This window comes from Hemitrygon akajei, chromosome 1 (assembly GCF_048418815.1).
Source record: "Hemitrygon akajei chromosome 1, sHemAka1.3, whole genome shotgun sequence".
NCBI lineage: Eukaryota > Metazoa > Chordata > Chondrichthyes > Myliobatiformes > Dasyatidae > Hemitrygon > Hemitrygon akajei.
This window is the reverse complement of record NC_133124.1, coordinates 49,809,920-49,831,593: the sequence shown is the minus strand read 5'-3', so window position 1 is coordinate 49,831,593 and position 21,674 is coordinate 49,809,920. Positions and strand designations below refer to the sequence as shown.

Genomic DNA, 21,674 nt, shown 5'->3' with positions numbered 1-21,674 from the left:
TTTACTGGTTCCAGGCATTTTTTTTGGCGAGGTGGTATGATGGTATATAACTCATTGTTGGTTTTATGAAAAGAATGTAATGTGGATTGACTGAGTTAGGATTTGATCTATTCTTAAAAGTATCTTGCTTCATTATAAGTTGAAAGAACATTGCTTTCAAAATTGTTCCATTTGATTTTAAATAAGGAGGTCAGTAAAATATTCTAAATAGGACATGCTTTCATTATAGTAGAGAAGATGAAGAAATTATATGATTTTGTGTGTGTTGCTCTGAATTTCCAGCATCTGCATAATCTTTTGTGAAGTTATATGATTGCTCTTTTTTAGACTAGATAATGTGAACACGTCTGCCTCCTTATTACATAAAGACACAGCCTCAGCTTTCAAAGTGGGGTGTCAAGTGGAGCTGGGTGTTAATCAAAAAACAAGGGAAATCAAAAAATGATTAAGGTAGAGCAGTGGATGTAATGTGTATGGATTTCAGTAAGGCATTTGTTATGCTTCCCCATGCAAGGCTCCTTCAAAAAGTAAGGAGGCATGGGATCCAAGGGGACCTTGCTTTGTGGATCCAGATTGGCTTGCCCACAGAAGGCAAAGGGTGGTTGCATATTCTATATGGAGGTCGGTGACCACTGGTGTTCCACAGGGATCTGTTCTGGGACCTCTCCTCTTTGTGATTTTTATAAATGATCTGGATGAAGAAGTAGAAGGATGGGTAAGTAAGTTTGCTAATGACACAAAGGTTGGGGGTGTTGTGGATAGTCTGGTAGGTTATTAGAGGCTACGGTGAGACATCAATAGCATGCAGAACTCAGCTGAGAAGTGGCAGGAGGACTTCAACCCAGATAAGTGTGAAGTGGTTCATTTTGGTAGGTTCAGTTAGAAGACAGAATATAATATAAATGGTAAGGCTCTTGACAGTGTGGAGGATCTGAGAGATCTTGGGGTCCGTGTCAATAGGACACTCAAAGCTGCTGTGCAGATTGACAGTGTTGTTAAAAAGGCGTATGGTGTGTTGGCCTTCATCAACCGTGGGATTGAGTTCAAGAGTCATGAGGTAATGTTACAGCTATACCAGACCTTGGTCAGACCCCACTTGGAGTACTGTGTTCAGTTCTGATCACCTCATAAGGGGAAGGATGTGGATACCATAGAAAGAGTGCAGAGGAGATTTACAAGGATGTTGCCTGGATTGGAGGGTGTATCTTATGAGGATAGGTTGAGTGTATTTGGCCTTTTCTCCTTGGAGTGATGGAAGATGAGAGGTGACCTGATAGAGGTGTATAAGATGATGAGGGGCATTGATCGTGTGGATAGCCTGAGGCTTTTTCCCAGGGCTGAAATGGCTAACACGAGGGGACAAAGTTTTAAGGTGCTTGAAAACAGATACTGAGGGGAGGTCAGGGGTAAGTTTTTCACACAGAAAGTGGTGGCTGCGTGGAATGCTCAGCCGGTGGCAGTGGTGGAAGTGGATACAATAAGGTCTTTTAAGAGCCTCTTGGATTGGTACATGGAGCTTAGAAAAATAGAGGGCTGTGCGCTAGGGAAATTCTAGGCAGTCTCTAGAGTAGGTTACATAGTCGGCACAACATTGTGGGCCGAAGGACCTGTAATGTGCTGTAAATTTCTATGTTCTATAATACCATGGGCTTAATCTTGCTAAGCACTCTCATCTGGCACTTTGTCAAAGGAAATTTTGAGTGACATCATTATAATTTGGCATGAGCAATGAGTCAAAACTAGATTTGCAATGTGAACAGTACGCTATGATGTGATATCATAACTTCTATCATTTCAGCTGAAGATGGACGGCATATATTTCAAGCTTTTGTTTTGTTTTATAATTGCTTCACGTTTTATGGTTTGCATCTATTGGAACGTAAAGCTGGAACTCAGTGGCATAACCAATTATCCAAAAAGCTTCAAGGAAATTAATAATTATTCATTTGCAAGTTACATAAATCTCTGCACAGCATTTTGTTATATTCTGCTCAAATGTTGGCTAGATATTCTGTGAAGATACAGAGATGGGTAGGGAAAGGAATAGGATGGCAACAGCGATAGGGACTCTATAGTTAGGGGATCAGATAGGTGATTCTGTGGATGCAGGAAAGGAACGCAGATGGTAGTTTGCCTCCGAGGTGTCAGGGTCCAGGATGTTTCTGATCGCGTCCATGATATCTTGAAGTGGGAAGGAGAACAGCCAGAGGTCGTGGTACATATTGGTACCAACGACATAGGTAGGAAAAGGGAGGTGGTCCTGAAAAAAGACTACAGGGAGTTAGGAAAGAAGTTGAGAAGCAGGACCTTAAAGGTAGTAATCTTGGGATTATTGCCTGTGCCACGTGACAGTGAGTCTAGGAATAGAATGAGGTGGAGGAGAAAATGCGTGGCTGAGGGATTGGAGCAGGGGGCAGAGATTCAGATTTCTGGATCATTGGGATCTCTTCTGGAGCAGGTGTGACCTGTACAAAAAGGACGGGTTGAACTTGAATCCAAGGGGGACCAATATCCTGGCAGAAAGGTTTGCTAAGGCTATTGGGGAGAGTTTAAACTGGAATTGCTGGGAGGTGGGAACTGAACTGAAGTGACGTAGGAAAGGGAGGTTGGGTCACAAATAGAGAAAGTTTAGAGACAGTGCAAAAGGGAGGATAAGCAGGTGATAGAGAAGGGATACACTCAGTCTGATGGTTTGAGATATGTCTATTTTAGTACAAGGAGTATCATGAATAAAGTGGATAAGCTTAGAGTGTGTATCAGCACTTGGAGCTATGATGTTGTGGTCATTACAGAGACTTGGATGGTGCAGGGACAGGAATGGCTACTTCAAGTGCCAGGCTTTAGATGTTTCAGAAAGGATCGGGAGGGAGGCAAAAGAGGTGGGGGGGCGTGGCACTGTTGATCAGAGATTGTGTTATGGCTGCAGAAAAGGAGGAAGTCATAGAGGAGTTGACTACGGAGCCTCTGTGGGTGGAAGTTAGGAATAGGCAGGGGTCAACAACTCTACTGGGTGTTTTTTATAGACCACCCAATAGTAACAGGGACATCGAGGAGCAGATAGAAAGACAGATTCTGGAAAGGAGTAATAATAACAGGGTTATTGTGGTGGGAGATTTTTAATTTCCCAAAGTAAACACAAAGTACACTGCAGATGCTGTGGTCAAATCAACATGTACAAAAGCTGGATGAACTCAGCAGGTTGGGCAGCATCCGTTGAAACGAGCAGTCAACGGATGCCGCCCGACCTGCTGAGTTCATCCAGCTTTTGTACATGTTAATTTCCCAAATATTGATTGGCATCTCCCTAGAGTGAGGGGTTTAGATGGGGTAGAGTTTGTTACGTGTTTTCAAGAAGGTTTCTTAACACAATTTATAGATAAGCCTACAAGAGGAGAGGCTGTACTTGATCTGGTATTAGGAAATGAACCTGGTCAGGTGTCAGGTCTCTCAGTAGGAGAGCATTTTGGAGATAGTGATCACAATTCTATCTCCTTCACTATAGCATTGCAGTGAGATAGGAACAGACAATGTTTAATTGGAGTAAGGGGAACTATGAGGCTATCAGGCAGGAACTTGGAAGCATAAATTGGAAACAGATGTTCTCAGGGAAATGTACCAAAGAAATGTGGCAAATGTTCAGGGGATATTTGTGTGGGGTTCTGAGTAGGTAAGTTCCAATGAGACATGGAAAGGATGGTAGGGAAGAAGATCTGTGGTGCACAAAGGCTGTAATAAATCTAGTCAAGAAGAAAAGAAGAGCTTACAAAAGGTTCAAAAACCTAGGTAATGATATGAATCTAGAAGATTATAAGGCTAGCAGGAAGGAGCTTAGGAGAGCCAGAAGGGGCCATGAGAAGGCCTTGGCGGACAGGATTAAGGAAAACCCCAAGGCATTCTGCAAGTATGTGAAGAGCAAGAGGATAAGACGTGAGAGAATAGGACCAATCAAGTGTGACAATAGAAAAGTGTGTATGGAACCAGAGGAAATAGCGGAGGTACTTAATGAATACTTTACTTCAGTATTCACTATGGAAAAGGATCTTGGCAATTGTACAGATGACTTGCAGTGGACTGAAAAGTTTGAGAATGTAGATATTAAGAAAGAGGATGTGCTGGAGCTTTTGGAAAGTTGTTGGATAAGTTACTGGGACTGGACGAGATGTACCCCAGGCTACTGTGGGAAGTGAGGGAGGAGATTGCTGAGCCTCTGGCAATGATATTTGCATCATCAATGAGGACAGGAGAGGTTCTGGAGGATTGGAGGGTTGTGGATGTTGTTCCCTTATTCAAGAAAGGGAGTAGGAATAGCCCAGGAAATTATAGGCCAGTGAGTCTTACTTCAGTGGATGGTAAGTTGATGGAGAAGATCCTGAGAGGCAGGATTTATGAATATTTGGAGAGACATAATATGATTAGGAATAGTCAGCATGGCTTTGTCAAAGGCAGGTCATGTCTTACGAGCCTGATTGAATTTTTTTGAGGATGTGTCTAAGTACGTTGATGAAGGTAGAGCCGTAGATGTACTGTATATGGATTTTAGCAAGGCATTTGATAAGGTACCCCATGCAAAGCTTATTGAGAAAGTAAGGAGGCATGGGATCCAAGGGGATATTGCTTTCTGGATCCAGAACTGGCTTGCCCACAGAAGGCAAAGAGTGGTTGTTGAGGGGTAATATTCTGCATGGAGGCCGGTGACCAGTTGTGTGCCTCAGGGATCTGTTCTGTGACCCTTTGTGATTTTTATAAATGACTAGATGAGGAAGAGGAGGGATGGGTTAGTAAGTTTGCTGATGACACAAAGGTTGGTGGTCTTGTTGATAGTGTGGAGGGCTGTCAGAGGTTACAGCAGGACATTGATGGGATGCAAAACTGGGCTGAGAAGTGGCAGATGGAGTTCAACCCAGATAGTGTGAGGTGGTTCATCTTGGTAGGTCAAATATGATGGCAGAATATAGCATTAATGGAAAGACTCTAGGCAGTGTGGAGGATCAGAGGGATCTTGGAGTCCGAGTCTATAGGAAACTCAAGGCTGCTGTGCAGGTTGTCTCTGTGGTTATGAAGGCATATGGTGCATTGGTCAATCAGGGCATACATCAATTGGCCTTCAACAATCAGGGGATTGTGTTTAAGAGCCGAGAGGTAATGTAGATAGATAGATAGATAGATAGATACTTTATTCATCCCCATGGGGAAATTCAACTTTTTTTCCAATGTCCCATACACTTGTTGTAGCAAAACTAATTACATACAATACTTAACTCAGTAAAAAATATGATATGCATCTAAATCACTATCTCAAAAAGCATTAATAATAGCTTTTAAAGAGTTCTTAAGTCCTGGCGGTTGAATTGTAAAGCCTAATGGCATTGGGGAGTATTGACCTCTTCATCCTGTCTGAGGAGCATTGCATCGATAGTAACCTGTCGCTGAAACTGCTTCTCTGTCTCTGGATGGTGCTATGTAGAGGATGTTCAGAGTTATCCATAATTGACCGTAGCCTACTCAGCGCCCTTCGCTCAGCTACCGATGTTAAACTCTCCAGTACTTTGCCCACGACAGAGCCCGCCTTCCTTACCAGCTTATTAAGACGTGAGGCGTCCCTCTTCTTAATGCTTCCTCCCCAACATGCCACCACAAAGAAGAGGGCGCTCTCCACAACTGACCTATAGAACATCTTCAGCATCTCACTACAGACATTGAATGACGCCAACCTTCTAAGGAAGTACAGTCGACTCTGTGCCTTCCTGCACAAGGCATCTGTGTTGGCAGTCCAGTCTAGCTTCTCGTCTAACTGTACTCCCAGATACTTGTAGGTCTTAACCTGCTCCACACATTCTCCATTAATGATCACTGGCTCCATAGAAAGGGTGCAGAGGAGATTTACAAGGATGTTGCCTGGACTGGGGAGCATGCCTTATGAGAATAGGTTGAGTGAACTCAGCATTTTCTCCTTGGAGCGACAGAATATGAGAGGTGACCTGATAGAGGTGTACAAGATGATGAGAGGCATTGATCATGTGGATAGTCAGAGGCTTTTCCCCAGGGCTGAAATTGCTGGCAGGAGAGGGCATAGCTTTAAAGTGCTTAGAAGTAGGTACAGAGGAAATGTCAGAGTTTTTTATGCAGAGAGTGGTCAGTGCATGGAATGGGCTGCCAGTGGCGGTAGAAATGATAGGGTGTTTAAAGAGCCTCCTGGATGGGTACATGGAGCTTAGTAAAATAGAGGGCTATGGGTAAAGCCTAGGTAGTTCTAAGGTAGGGACATGTTCTGCTCAGCTTTGTGGGCTGAAGGGCCTGTATTATGCTCTATGTTTTCTATGTTTCCATGACCATAAGACATAGGAGTAGAATTAGTCCATTTGGCCCATCGAGGCTGATTTGCCATTCCATCATAGCTGATCCCGGATCCCACTTTATCCCATACACCTGTCTTCTCGCTATATCCTTTAATGCCCTGACCGATCAGGAAATGATGAACTTCTGCCTTATCTATACGTGTGGACTTGGCCTCCACCGCAGTCTGTGGCAGAGCATTCCACAGATTCACTACTCTCTAGCTTTAAAACCTCTGATCTAAAGGGTTGCCCCTCAATTCTGAGGATGTGCTCTCTAGTTCTGGATACCCCCACCACAGGAAACATCCTCTCTACATCCACCCTATCTAGTCCTTTCAACATTCGGTGGATTTCAATGAGATCCCCCTGCATACTTCTAAAGTCCAGTGAGTACAGGCCCGAAGCTGCCAAACTCTCCTCATATGTTAACCCCTTCATTCCCCGAATCATTCACGCGAATCTCCTCTGGACTCTCTCCAAAGACAACACATCCTTTCTGAGGTATGGGGCCCAAAACTGTTGACAATACTTCAAGTGTGGCCTGACTAGTGTCTTATAAAGGCTCGGTATTATCTCCTTGCTTTTATATTCCATTCTGTTCTTTTCTATTCTATTCTACACTGTGCCTTCTTTACCACAGACTCAAACTGTAAATTAACCTTTGGGGAGTCTGACATGAGGATTCCTAAGTCCCTCTGCACCTCTGATGTTTGAACCTTCTCCCCATTTAGATCATAGTCCATACTATTGTTCCTTTTACCAAGATGCATTATCATATATTTTCAACACATGTTCCATCTGCCACTTTTTTGCCCATTCTTCCAATTTGTCTAAGTCCTGTTGCAATCGCATTGCTTCCTCAGCACTACCTACCCCTCAACCTATCCTTGTATCATGTGCAAACTTTGTCACAAAGCCATCAATTCCATTATCAAAGCAACACACACAAAATGCTGGTGGAAGGCAGCAGGCCAAGCAGCATCTATAGGAAGAAGTACAGCTGACGTTTCGGGCCGAGACCCTTCATCAGGACTAACTGAAAGAAGAGATAGTAAGAGATTTGAAAGTGGGAGGGGGAGCGGGAGATCCAAAATGATAGGAGAAGACAGGAGGGGGAGGGATGAAGCTAAGAGCTGGAATGGTGATTGGCAAAAGGGATACACAGCTGGAAAAGGGAGAGGATCATAGGATGGGAGGCCTGGGGAGAAAGAAAGGGGGAGGGGAGCACCAGAGGAAGGTGGACAACAGGCAAGGAGTGATTATGAGAGGGACAGAGAGAGAAAAAAGAGAGAGAGAAAAAAAGGGAAATATAAATAAAGGATGGGGTAAGAGGGGGGGCATTAACAGAAGTTGGAGAAATCAATGTTCATGTCATCATGTTGGAGGCTACCTAGATGGAATATAAAGTGTTGTTCCTCCAACCTGAGTGTGGCTTCATCCCATATAACCATATAACAATTACAGCATGGAAACAGGCCATCTTGGCCCTTCTAGTCCATGTTGAACGGTTACTCTCACCTAGTCCCACCAACCTGCACTCAGCCCATAACCCTCCATTCCTTTCCTGTCCACATACCTATCCAATTTTACTTTAAATGACAATACCGAACCTGCCTTTACCACTTCTACTGGAAGCTCGTTCCACACAGCTATCACTCTCTGAGTAAAGAAATTCCCCCTCGTGTTACCCTTAAACTTTTGCCCCCTAACTCTCAACTCATGTCCTCTTGTTTGAATCTCCCTTACTCTCAATGGAAAAAGCCTATCCATGTCAACTCTATCTATCCCCCTCATAATTTTAAATACCTCTATCAAGTTCCCCCTCAACCTTCTACACTCCAAAGAATAAAGACCTAACTTGTTCAATCTTTCCCTGTAACTTAGGTGCTGAAACCCAGGTAACATTCTAGTAAATCTTCTCTGTACTCTCTCTATTTTGTTGACATCTTTCCTATAATTTGGTGACCAGGGTATCCCTCCCCCTCCTGTCTTCTATCATTTTGGATCTCCCCCTCCCCCTCCCACTTTCAAATCTCTTACTATCTCTTCTTTCAGTTAGTCCTGACAAAGGGTCTCGGTCTGAAACGTCGACTGTACTTCTTCCTATAGATGCTGCCTGGCTTGCTGCGTTCCACCAGCATTTTGTGTGTGTTGCTTGAATTTCCAGTATTTGCAGATTCCCTCCGGTTTGCGGTTTTAAATTCCATTATCCAAATCATTGACAATGTGAAAAGGTGTGGTCCCAATACTGACCCCTGAAGAACACCACTAGTCACCAGCAGCGAACCAGAAAAAGCCCCCTTTAATCCCACTCACTGCCTCCTGCCTGTCAGTCATTGTTCAATGTATGCCAGTATCTTTTCTGTAATGCCATAGGATTTTATCTTGTTAAGCAGCCTCATGTGTGGCACCTTATTAAATGCCTTCTGAAAATCCAATTAAATGAGATCCACTGCCTCTCCTTTGTCCACCCTGATTGTTACTTCCTTGAAGAACAGATTTGTCAGGCAAGATTTCCCTTTACAGAAACCATGCCAACTTTTACTTCTCATTAGTCTCCAAGCACCTTGAAACGTTATTCTTAATAATGGACTCCAACACTTTCCCAGCTACTGGTTAGGCTAACTGGCCTATAATTTCCTTTCTTTTGCCTTCCTCCCTTCTTAAAGAGTGAAGTGACATTTGCAATTTTCCATTCCTATGGGACCATGCCAGAATCAAGTGATTTTTGAAAGATCATGACCAATGCATCTGTTATCTCCTCAGCAATCTTTCTCAGGACTCTGAGATGTAGTCTATCTGGTCCAGGTGACTTATCCACCTTAAGACCTTTGAGTTTGCTTTGTAATAGCAATGGCACTCACTCCTGCTCCCTGACACTCACGGACCTCTGGCACACTACTAGTGTCTTCCACAGTGAAGACTGATATGAAGTACCCATTAAGTTCATCTGATATTTCTTTGTCCCCCATTACTACCTCACCAATATCATTTTCCAGTGGTCCAATATCAACTCTCAGAAAAGGGATCAAGGGGCATAACCAGTTAAGGAATTGGTAAGATGGCATATTATGATGAAAAGTGAAATTGTGTGTTTTCGTGGAATATTGGAAGAACGTGACCTTTTTTTACAAAGTAAGTAAATGTTGATATTCAAACTTAATTGGGAGCCCATACACAGATCAGAGGAGATTAGCAGGGAAACAACTGAAAGCGGAGTGGGTGGGTATGGTATAAGTGTTAGGAAGTCTTGATATAGTTATGGCTAGCACTGTTAGAAATGAACCTGGGAATACTGTGCACATTTTTAGCTTTGCTTTCTGTGGGAAACTAAGCTTTTCTTGGAAGGAGTGAAATAATGATTCACAAGATTGATTCCTGGAATAGGGGAACAGTTCCATGAGAAGTGATAGATTTAGGCTAACCCTTGGCTCTTTGGAGTTATGATGAGTAAGAGATACTTCTAAAAGGCTCGACAGGATAGAGGCTCCTTCCTCTGGTTGGATTTAAACATTGTCTCAGGATAAGTGTTGGCACTTTAGGACCAAGATTAGTAGCCATTTTTCTATTCACAGTATTCCAATATCTCTGGAATTTTCTACCCAGAGGATTATGGCTACCCCATTCTTGGCCAGACCACCCTGGACCCTGCACACTGTCCAATAACCCAGCCTCCCAGATGTGGAAGGTTGAATGAGTTGCTGCTTTGTGTCTAACAGGTATTGACAAAGTAGTGTAAATAGCAGGTAGGCCTTGTACATAGCATCCCGTTTTGTGTTCTTATTTGTGCTCTTCCCTGTTTTGGGACTAGGCTGGAACTCTACAGAATCTTGGAAAATGAGGAACTTTTTGAAACGCAGAACAAAGAGAACTACGACCAATGTGCTCAGCTGAATTATCATGAGGTGAGAATTACTGGAGGAACTTGTATGTTGATAATTGTCTATGCAAGGTTGTTTGGGACCTCACCCTAGAACTCACACACATGGGCAAAAGCAAAATATTCTCCAAAATTCTTCAGATGTCCAGTTTCTTGTCTAGATCTCGCTGAGGATTGTTTTTGCAGATTCAGGTTTTCAAAGGCAGTCATGATGGAAATAAGTGAGGGAAGGATCTTGTTATGCTTTGGTTCTGGGACTGCTTTGCTAATGAGATCAAGTTCATGTGGGGTGTCATCCTTATCACTACAGGATCACTTGAAGTGGTCACAGCAGATCTCTCAATGTTTCCCAAGTGGTTGCTCATTACTCACGTGGGATTACTTGTGGAACTGACTTTGGATGGAAGCTGAGCAAATTGGACATTTTTTCCACTGGATTGTAAGAGAATGAAGAGGTCCTACAGAGGTGAATAAAATCATGAGTGTCATAGATACAGATGACGTACACAGTCTTTTTCCCAGGGCTGTGGTGTTGAGAGCTAAAGGGTATAGGTCTAAGGTGAGGGGTGAGTGGTTTACTAGGAACCTGAGGGGCAATGAATTGTTTACTTCCTCACTTGCACTTGACCTGTCACTTAGCAATTCCACTTGGGGAGTTTACAACCCAATGGTCTGAATACAGAATTTTCTAATTTCAGGTAACACACACCCCAGTATTTTACTCTCAAACACACCTACATGCATGCACGCACACACACTCATCTGTCCACCTAATTTTTTTTCTCCCTTTGTTTGTTCTCCCCATCCGCTCACCATCTGGTTTCACCCACCATCTATCAGACTCTGAAGCAACCCCCCCACCATTTACTGCTACATACTGACAACTTTCCCCTTTCCTTCTCAGTCCTAATGCAGGGTTTTAACCCAAAATGTTGACTTACATTTTTTGCCTTCACAAATGTTGCTTGACCTGTTCTGTTCATGCTAAATTAATGATACAGCAGGAGCAGTTTGCTGATGTTTGGTATCTCTGTCAGAGTGAACAGAACACAGCTCACAGACAACCTCCCCATTCCGCTGAGATTGGTAATTTGTTCATGAATGGCATCTCATTGCTCCATGATGACTGAAGTCTGTTGTGGCATGGCATCTCTCTGTGCCCCAGGGACATCCAGCTGCTCCCTAGGGGCATATTACAGTCATGCTTGAAATGGCTTCCATGTGGTAAAGTCTACGAGAAATAGAAATGAGGCCAAGATCATATCAACTATGCCCTTTATGAATGGTGGCTTCAATCTCTTTTATTCTCAAATTTCAAAAGTTTTATAGTTCAAAGTATGTACATGTTACATTTCTTGCAGGCATTTACAGGAAAATAAAGAAATACAATAAAATTCATACATAAGCAAAGACTGATAAACAAAGTGCAAAGAAGACAAAAATGAGAACATGAGTTGTAAAGAGTGCTGAAAGAGAGTTTGTGGGTCGTAGAATCAGTTCAGATTAGTGGTGAGTGAAATTATCCTTGCCAGTTCAGCAGCCTGATGGTTATAAGGTAATAACTATTCCTGAGGCTGGTGGTGTGGGACCTAATGCTTCCTCACCTCCTGCCTGATGTTTGTAGCAAGAAGAGAGCATTGTCTGAATGGTAGGGCTCTTTGATGATGGATGCTGCTTTCTTGTCATCACTCTGACACAGTGGTGTCAAGAAAACAACCTCTCCTTCAATGTCACAAAAACAATGTGGAAAAACTACAGGAGGAATGGACACAGGCTAGCCCCTATTGACATTAATGGATCTGGGGTTGAGAGGGTGAAGAGCTTTAAATTCCTCAGCATACACATCACTGAGGATCTCATTTGGTCTGTACATACTGGTTGTGTGGTCTAAAAAACACAACAGCGCCTCTTTCACCTCAGGCAGTTGTAGAAGTTTGGCATGAGTCCCCAAATCCCAAGGACTTTCTACAGTGGCACAATTAACAGCATCCTGACTGGCTGTATCACTGCCTGGTATGGGAACTGTACTTCACTCAATTGCAGCGCTCTGCAGAGAGTGATGCAGACAGCCCAGCACATCTGTAGATGTGAACTTCCCACTATTCAGGGCATTTATAGTGACAGGTGCGTAAAAAGGGCCTGAAGGATCATTGGGGACCCGAGTCACCTCAACCACAAACTGTTCCAGCTGCTACCATCTGGGGAACGGTACTGCAGCATAAAAGCCAGGACCAACAGGCTCCGGGAACAGCTTCTTCCACCATGCCATCAGAATGATTAATTCATGCTGATACAATTGAATTTTTATGCTATATTGGCTGTCCTGTTGTACATACTATTTATTACAAATTACCATAAATTACACATTGCACATTTAGACAGAGACGTAACATAAAGATTTTTACTCCTCGTGTATGTGAAGGATGTAAGAAATAAAGTTAATTCAATTAAATATACACAATACTGGAGAGAGTGATGGACTGGGTGGTATCCAGCACTTTCTGATGTCTTTTCTGTTCCTGGGCATTGGTGTTTCTATACCAGGCGGTGATGCAACCAGTTAGGATACTTTCCTTTGTGCATCTATAGAAGTTTGTTGAAGTTTTATTGACATGCTGAATCTTCACAAACTTCTAAGAAAGTAGAGGTTCCGTTCTTTGTGATGACATTTACATACTGGTCCCATGACAAACCCTCTGATATGTTAACACCACACCAAGGAAATTAAAGCTACTGACACTCTCCACCTCCAATCCACTAATGAGGACTGGCTCATGAATCTCTGGCTTCTTCCTCCTGTTGTCGATATCAGCTCTTTAGTTTTGCTGATATTGAGTGAGAGGTTGTTTTCAGCCTGTTTTCCAATTTGGTCCAGATCCTGCTGCAAACGCTGATAGCCTCCCTCGCTGTCCAGTATGTGTCCAATCTTGGTGTCATCTGCAAACTTGCTGAACCAGTTTACCACATTACATAATATTAAATTACAAAACTATTTTATTTAAAAATATAAAATTAAAAAAATAAATATTTGTAGACATTTAAATAACTAAACGTTATTATACTTTTAAAACATAGACTAAGACTGCAAATGAAACAAATTAAAACCAGAGATAAGCACAAGCTGGAACCTAAAGGTCAGACCAACCAGCATTACAATTATTTTCTTCCAGTTCACCGCACTGACATTTGCTCATGGGTATCACTCTGATACAAGCAATAAAAGCACTTCCATGAAGAAGCACAGCAAACTTTTCATACATCTTGGGTGGCCTTATAAGAAAAATTGAGCTAAACAAGATAGATAGAAGGTCAAGCAATGCAGTTTTCCTCTTATCTACACTGGAAATACACCTGCGCTGTCAGGGAATACCAGTTCTGCTCCATTTTTAGTAACACAATCAACTGAGATATTCAAAACCTCATAGAAGTATATTTTGGAAACCAGCTTACCCATGCTTTTAACTGTTGTTCAATGGGCTGAATAGATATGTTCCCAGCACTTTATAGTCTTTCCTTAATCCTACACGATCATTGACTAGTAATAAAAAGCTAACATTGATCATTTTTGTGAGAGCTGAAAAAACAAGAACTTGTTCCATAAATATTTCTCATCCAAACAGTAGAGCAAATTAATGGACAGTCCTGTTCTACTTTAAGTCCAAGCAGAATGTTCCTTTTGATCTTCTCAAGAGATCCAGTAGAATTTTTCTTTAATTCAAAAATAACCAAAATAAACAGAAAGGCCGAGAAGTTTCACAGAACTGTTCCTAATCTGCCAATATTAATTCGTGGAAGCATGTCAGAAAGTTCTCTTGCAATTGCAAATAGAGTTTGGACCATACTTCTGGTAAGGCAATATGCTGGAAGTGGAGCAGGAAATCCTTTGGGGAAAAATCTCAGTCCATATTTTACTGATCAGCTGTTTGCTAAATTTGCATTTATAATCCAGATATGCTACTATTCTGTCTTTTACCCAATTTCTTGATAGATCTCTATCAAGCTGCAAAATATGACAAAGATAAATCTGCTCCTGAACATGTACAGAACTGACAACCGATATAAGGACTACTATATCAACTTGGTAAGCAGGTTATGCAAGAAGCTGAATAAATTCTCTTGAATTAAGGGTGGGTTTATTAGACTTATTACTCAGAACCTTTAGAGTTCTTATGAAAAATTCTTCTGAGCATAGCTTGATTGTAAATGATTAATTCTTCACACATGTTAATTGTGCATGGTTTGTGTAGTTACAAATGGTAACAGCAATGGACAGACAAGATATATAATCTTTACTCCGAGTGACTTGATGGTGTTTTCATTTAAGAGAAACTACTTGAATTTGATCAGATGATGGTGAAAGATAAAGATACTCTAGGGGGTATTTTGTATTCATAATCTGTCAATGTAGAACACAGACGTACTTTAGCTCTGTTTCACACATGCCTTCATTGACACCTTCCTCACTGAATTAGAGTCATAGAAAAGTACAGCACAGAAATAGGTCCTCTGGCCCATCTAGTCCATGCTGAAACATTTAATCTCCCTACTCCTATCGACTTGCACCAGGACCATTGCCCTCCGTACCTCTGTCAATCATGTACCCATCTCTTAAATGTTGAAATGGAGCTTGCATGCACCACTTGTGCTGGTATTTGTTCCACACTCTCACAACCTCTGATTGAAGGAACTTCCCCTCATGTTCCCTTAACTTTTCACCTTTCGCTCTTAACCCATGAGCTATAGTTGTAGACCCACCAAACCTCAGTGGAAAAAGCCTGCTTTTAGGTACCCAATCCACACCCACTGTAATTTGTATACCTCTATCAAATCTCTTCTACGTTCCAAGAAATAAAATCTTACCCTATTCAATCTTCCCTTATAACTCAGGTCTTCCAGAGCCAGTAACATCCTTGTAAATGTTATCTCTTTCAACCTTATTTACATCTTGCCTGTAGGTAGTTGACCAAAAGTGCACACAATACACTAAATTAGGCCTCACCAATGTTTTATACAGCCTCAACATCTCCTGTGCTCAATAATTTGATTTATGAAGGCCAATTTGCCAAATGTGTTCTTTATGACCCTATTTATCTGTGATGTCATTTTCAATGAACTATGGACCTGTATTCCCAGATCCCTTTGTTTTACCACATTCCTCAGTGCTTTACCATTCACCATGAAAGACCTACCCTGGTTGGTTCTACCAAAGTACAATAGCTTGCATTTAAGTTCCATCTGCCATTTCTCAGCCCATTTTTCCAGCTGGTCCAGATCCCATTGAATGCCACGCGCTATCCACTACACCTCCAGTTTTGGTTTCATCTGCAAATTTGCTGATCCAATTAACCACATTGTCATCCAGGTCATTGGTATAAATGACAAACAACAATGGACCACTATGGATCCCTGCAGTACTCCACTAGTCACAGGCCTCCAGTCAGAGAGGTAACCATCTACTGCAATTCTCTGGCTTCTACCACAACTACATGTCTAATCTAATGTGCTATCTCACTTTGAATACCGAGTGACTGAACCTTCTTGAGGGACCTTGTCAAATGCTGTACTAAAATAAACGTAGACAACATTCACTACCTTACTTTCATCAACTTTCCTGGTAACTTCCTTGAAAAACTCAATAAGATTGGTTAGATGTGACCTACTGCACATGAAGCCATGCGGACTATCTAATCAGTCCTTGAATTGCATCAGCTTGCCATTTAATTCCTTGAGGACATCTATTCACACATACCATATCATAGCTCTATATTCTAACCACTTTCTGGGTTTAGATTTTCCTCTTGAATTTCTAGTTCATGTATTGTGACTGTTTGGTAAGTATGAATGAAATTTCTTCATGTTTCATTACTTTTTCTTGACTGGAATTTTGTTCTATGTGCAGTTATTTGGGTATTAATCTAAGAATGTTAAGCCAAATTTTAAGAATGTTATTTGCAATTACAGATGATTCCAATCAATTACCCTGACATCTGTGTTAACTTGATGACACCCCTCTTGTTGATTAAAGCAAAAAGTGAAATTTCCTCATCTCTTTTGTTTGTTGCCTACAGAAACCATACATCAACCAGTCAGCAATGATTGTCCATGCTAATTTTTCCCTTCAACGCACCTATATCATTTTTCGAACATTAGGACTTCGCCACTTGACTGTTGTTGACTTGCAAAATCGTGTTCTTGGCATCATTACACGGAAAGATCTAATGGGATTCCGAATTGAGGAGAAATTGTTGGAATCGAAGAAGTTGGAGAGTTTATGAAAGATAGAACTCTCAATGGAAATTTTCACTTAATACTCGATTGAAGAGGGGAAGTTGGCAACTGTTTCTGATAGATACTTGACCATTCCTGTCTTTTGCCTTGTATTCACCTTTATTTACAGACTCAGTCAGCCTGCCACAACTCTTTAGAACAAGTATTTTATTTCACTCGGGGAGAGTAGCATTGTAGCGTTTGCCATAGCATGGAATGTCCCTTTACCATACTTTTAAAAAAATTGCTATTGATTTTTTGTTTGTTCGTCAGTGGCGAAGGATAGTAATTAGCAACCATCACCTGAAATGCAGTTGCTCACAGCTTAGAATCATAGTCATAGAACACTACAGCACAGAAACATGTGCCTCAGCCAATCTAGTCCATGATGAACCATTAATCTGCCTAGTTCCATTGAACTACACCTGGAACATAGCCCTCTATATGCCAGCTATCCAAATTTCCCTTAAATGTTAAAATCGAACCCGCATCCACCGCTTGCACTGGTAACTCGTTCTACACTTTCTCCACCATCTGAGTGAAGAACTTTCCCTTCAGGTTCCCCTTAAACTTTTTTACTTTTCACCCTTAATCCATGACTTCTAGTTGTAGTCTCATCCAACCTCAGTAGAAAAATGCCTGCTGCATTTACCCTATCTATATCCCTCATAATTTTGTATACCTCTTATCAAATCTTCCCTTAGACTTTCTCTGTAACTCAGGTCCTCAACTCCCTGAAACATCATTGTAAATTTCCTCTGCAGTCTTGCAACCTAATTTACATCTTTCCAGTAGGTAGGTGACCAAAGCTGCACACAATGCTCCAAATTAGGCCTCACCCACGTCTTGTACAATATCAATAAAAACATCTCAACTCCTGTACTCAATACATTGATTTATGAAAGTCAATGTGACAAAAGCTTTCATTACAAGCCAATCAACTTGTAAAGTCGCTAACAAGGTATTATAAACCTGTATTCCCATATCCCTCTGTTCTATCACACTCCTCAGTGTCCTACAACTCACCATGTAAGACCTAGCTTGGTTGGTCCTCCTCAAATGCAACAACTCATACTAGTCTGCATTAAATCCCATCTGCCATTTTTCAGACCATTTCTCCAGCTAGTCCAGGTCCTGCTGCAAACTTTGATAGTCTTCTTCCCTGGGCACTGCGCTCCCAATCCTGGTGCCATCCACAAATTTGCAGATCCAGTTTACCACATTATCATACAGATTGTTGATGTAGATGACAAACAACAATGGATACAGCAATGATTCCTGTGGCATGCCACTAGCCACATGCCTCCAGTCAGAGAGACAACCATCTACTACAACTCTCTGGATTCTTCCACAAAGCCAATGTCAAATCCAATTTACTACCTTATAATGAATACCAAGTGACTGAAACTTCTTGACCAACCTCCCATGCAGACATTGTCAAAGACAATTTCCATTGCCTCACCTCCATCAATTTTTCTGGTTACTTCCTCAAAAAACTCTATAAGCTTCATTAGACATGACCTACCATGCACAAAGCTATGTTGACTATCCCTAAGTCCCTGTCTATCCAAAAACTTATATATCCAGTCCCTTAGATTAGCATCCAATACCTTTCTCACTACCGATGTCAGGCTCATTTGCACCTCCAAATCCCGTGGACTATTGCGTGGTGTATGTTATAATCCCATTAATGTGGTCATACCTTTCATATTCCTCAGTTCTATGCATAAATCCTCACTAGACGAGCTCCCCAGTCTATCCTGACTGAACAGTGCAATGACATTTCCCTGGCTGGAAATGCCACCCCTCCCCCTTTAATCCCTCCTGCTCTGTCACATGTAAAACAGTGGAAACTCAGAACACTGAGCTGCCATTCCTGTCCCTCTTCAAACTAAGTATTTACGAGGTCATAATTCCATGTGCTGATCCATGCCTTTAGCTCATCCACCTTTCGTACAGGCCTCCTGGCATTGAAATATACGCAGCTCAGAGCATTAGTCCCACCATGCCCAATCTTTCTTTTCCTGATTTTGTATGTAGGCTTAACAGCATCTTTCTCCACAACCACTCCACCACCTGTTCTGGCACTTTGGTTCCTATCCCCCTGCAACTTTAGTTTAAACTACCGCCCTGTGCAGCACTAGCAAATGTTCCTGCTGGGATATTAGTCCTCTCCGGTTCAGGTGCAAACCATCTCTTACACAGGTCCCAGCTTCATTAGAAGAGAGCCCAATGATCCAAAAATCTGAAGCCTCCCTGTTGCATCATCTTCTCAGCTATGTGTTAAACTGTATGATCTTCACACTTCTGTCTTCACTTGACCGTGGTGCTGGTAGTAATCCTGAGATCACAACCCTAGAGGTCCTGTCCTTCAACTTAGCACCTCACTCCCTGAATTCACTTTGCAGGACCTCATCATTACTCTTACCCATGTCATTGGTACCGACGTGGACCACAAGCTTTGGCTGCTCACCTACTTGAGGACTTGATTTGAGATGTCCTGGACCCTGGCACCCAGGAGGCAACATACCATCCTGGAATCTTGTTATTGCCCACAGAACTTCCTGTCTGTTCCCCAACCAACAAATCTCCTATCATTACAGCTCGACTTTTCTCCCTCCCTTCCCTTCTGATTCACTGAGCCAGACTCCATGTGACCACTGTGCCTTTCCTCTGCTAGGTTATCCCCCCACCCTCAACAATATCCAAAGCAGTACACCTGTTATTGAGTGGAATGGGACACTGTGCTGGCTGTCTATTCCCTTTCCCCTTCCTGATGGTTACCCAGTTACTTGTGTTCTTGGGTGTAACTACCGCTCTAAATGTCCTGTTTATCAACCTCTCAAGCTTCCTGAATGATCCAGAGTTCATCCAGTTGATGCTCCAACTCTTTAATGCAGTCTATTCGAAGCTGCAGCTGGGTGTTTACAGGTGAAGACTTCCGGGACACTGGAGGTCTCCTGCTTTCTCACATCCCACAAGAGGAGTATCCTAATTGCCTGCCTGGTATCCCCACTGCTTTAAATGTCCAATAAAAAAGAAAGGAAGAATAGCAATGAAAAAAATCTGCCTGCAATCTATCTTAGAACTTCCCAGTTTGACTGTAGTAAGTTACTACTTTTGTCGATGAATTAAACAGTGATCAGATAGAGATTAATAATAAATATCAATGTTTTAAATGGTATCATTTGAACAATGATGTCTGTTTGCTTTTATCAGAATTTCTTTAACTGAGATAATAATTAATAGACCTTCAATACAAGAACTAATATTAAACGGAAAATGTTGCCTTGGATTGCAATAAAGGGTAAAGGATAATTTGACATAGTCTTAATTTTAGTGGATTTTTAAAATAAAACTTTTATCTTCATTTACAAGTGGCAAAGCAATTATGAATATTAGTAACTCTATTGATTCAATGTCTATTGTCATATCTATGCTGTTTGTTTATGTTGTGAAGTATTGAACAAACTTACAAAGACTAAAGCTCCAACAAATATGACTGATTTTTCTAATAGTTACATACATTTTTGTGGTGAAAACTGCCAATCACATGACATTTTACTTTAAAAAGAAGTATTGTCTTTAACATTCCTTAAAATTGTTATGGTTAGTGGAGATGGTGGGGATAAACTCCCACTACCTATTAAATGCTCCCAATGGAGTGCATCACAAATAGCCTCTGCCTACCTAGTCCAGCTCCTGGCCTTCACATGTGGCTTAGTTCCTAAGCCTGGTGGAACTCTTTGAACTGAAAGGAAAACGGGCAAAGGTGGGGTACTGGCACCTTAAAACCAGTCGCTTTGGGCAGATGGGGTTCATTAGCTGTGGTTGGCAGCTCATCTAAGGAAAACTCTGATCTCAAACCTCCACTGCCTTGCGACTATACCAACTCATGGGGAAGGCTTCAGCAGCAAACTCTGAGAAAAAATCTGGAGCTCTAGTCCCTAAGGCAGTCCTATGTTTAGTCCTATGTTTGGTGCCAGATTGTATTGGTCTCTACTGTTCCTTTGGATTCATCAGCTGACTGGGGAGTGGGAGACTACTGCCTGGGCAACCATTTGCTCCCCATATCTATTGTACTGCCTTGGCTTGTGTACTAGTTTGCATATCACATAGACAGCTAGGATACAATATCCACAGTCCACTCCGACCAATGGAGGGCCTCAAAAATGTGTCCTCACCACAGTTCTTTTACAGCCAATGTTGCAGATACTACACTAGTTTATTTTAACATGAAAAAATTGCACAGTTACACACATTTAGGTATATAATATATACATTTACAGGTTCACACCAAACTATGGATATTCGCAGTCTTTAACACCTCTTGTACCCTTTTAGAATCCACATCATATCTCTCTTGATTCTTGAGTTCACCACCTCTTCCCAACACTTCAGTGTATTCATTTGTACACCAAACACATGTGAGAAATTGGTTTAAACTGCACCATATCGAGACTGTTTACTGGCTTGAGGAGGGTATAATCCGCTGCTCCTGTGTAAAACTGTAATATCTCTGGGTGCAATTGCACCAGTGTACTAGAATGGATAACATTTGTGGGAGTTCCTTTCACAGAGCTGATTTTATTTGACACTAAATAGATAGTGTTCAATTGATAACTCTGAATTTAACCCTGCCCCTTCCTTGAATGTCTCATCTTGTCCATTCTTGAGATGCGTATTTTTTGCAGGAATTATTTTCCCTTCTAAATTTTCCATGTAGAAAGCAGTTCATTCACAGCCACTCAAGTTCTATTCATTATCCATTATATTTGCTGTATCTAAGCAACCATAGCTCTACTTTCCCTATTCTGCCTTTTGAATCATGCTTCATTATATGTACTTCCCCCATCTAATATTTTTAGATTGGCTCTGCAAAGCCTCGCAGTTCTGTTTATTTGCATGCTCTTATTTTTGAGTTAACACTGTCTCAGATAGCAGCACAGTCTGGTCTCCTGGATTCCAAAAATAACCCCATCTCTGATGAGTGACTCCTTCAAATCTACAAAATCGCAATTATCTGTTAAAACCCTTGGTTCTGTAGAAGAAATATGAAAGATTTCTCCCTGCTCCTGGATGATGTGAAAAATGAGCGACAGTGTACTTTTGCCAGGCAGGTTGCAATTTTTACTTGTAGAGCATCCAGTGCATTTGAGGATCTTATGGTGTGATATAATTCTCTGTCATTG

The 21,674-nt window shown here is 41.7% G+C and overlaps 1 protein-coding gene across 1 annotated transcript in view; it reads left to right on the top strand.

The window, feature by feature from the left end:
• LOC140726382 (chloride channel protein C-like) overlaps window positions 1-19,938 on the top strand; it is an 89,586-nt gene extending 69,648 nt beyond the window's left edge. Inside the window, exons 14-16 of the mRNA XM_073042685.1 lie at window positions 10,147-10,240; window positions 14,204-14,296; window positions 16,284-19,938. Coding sequence (XP_072898786.1) covers window positions 10,147-10,240; window positions 14,204-14,296; window positions 16,284-16,490 — 394 coding nt within the window. The 3' untranslated portion in view covers window positions 16,491-19,938. The remainder of the gene's footprint in view (window positions 1-10,146; window positions 10,241-14,203; window positions 14,297-16,283) is intronic.
• Window positions 19,939-21,674: the final 1,736 nt, after the last annotated feature.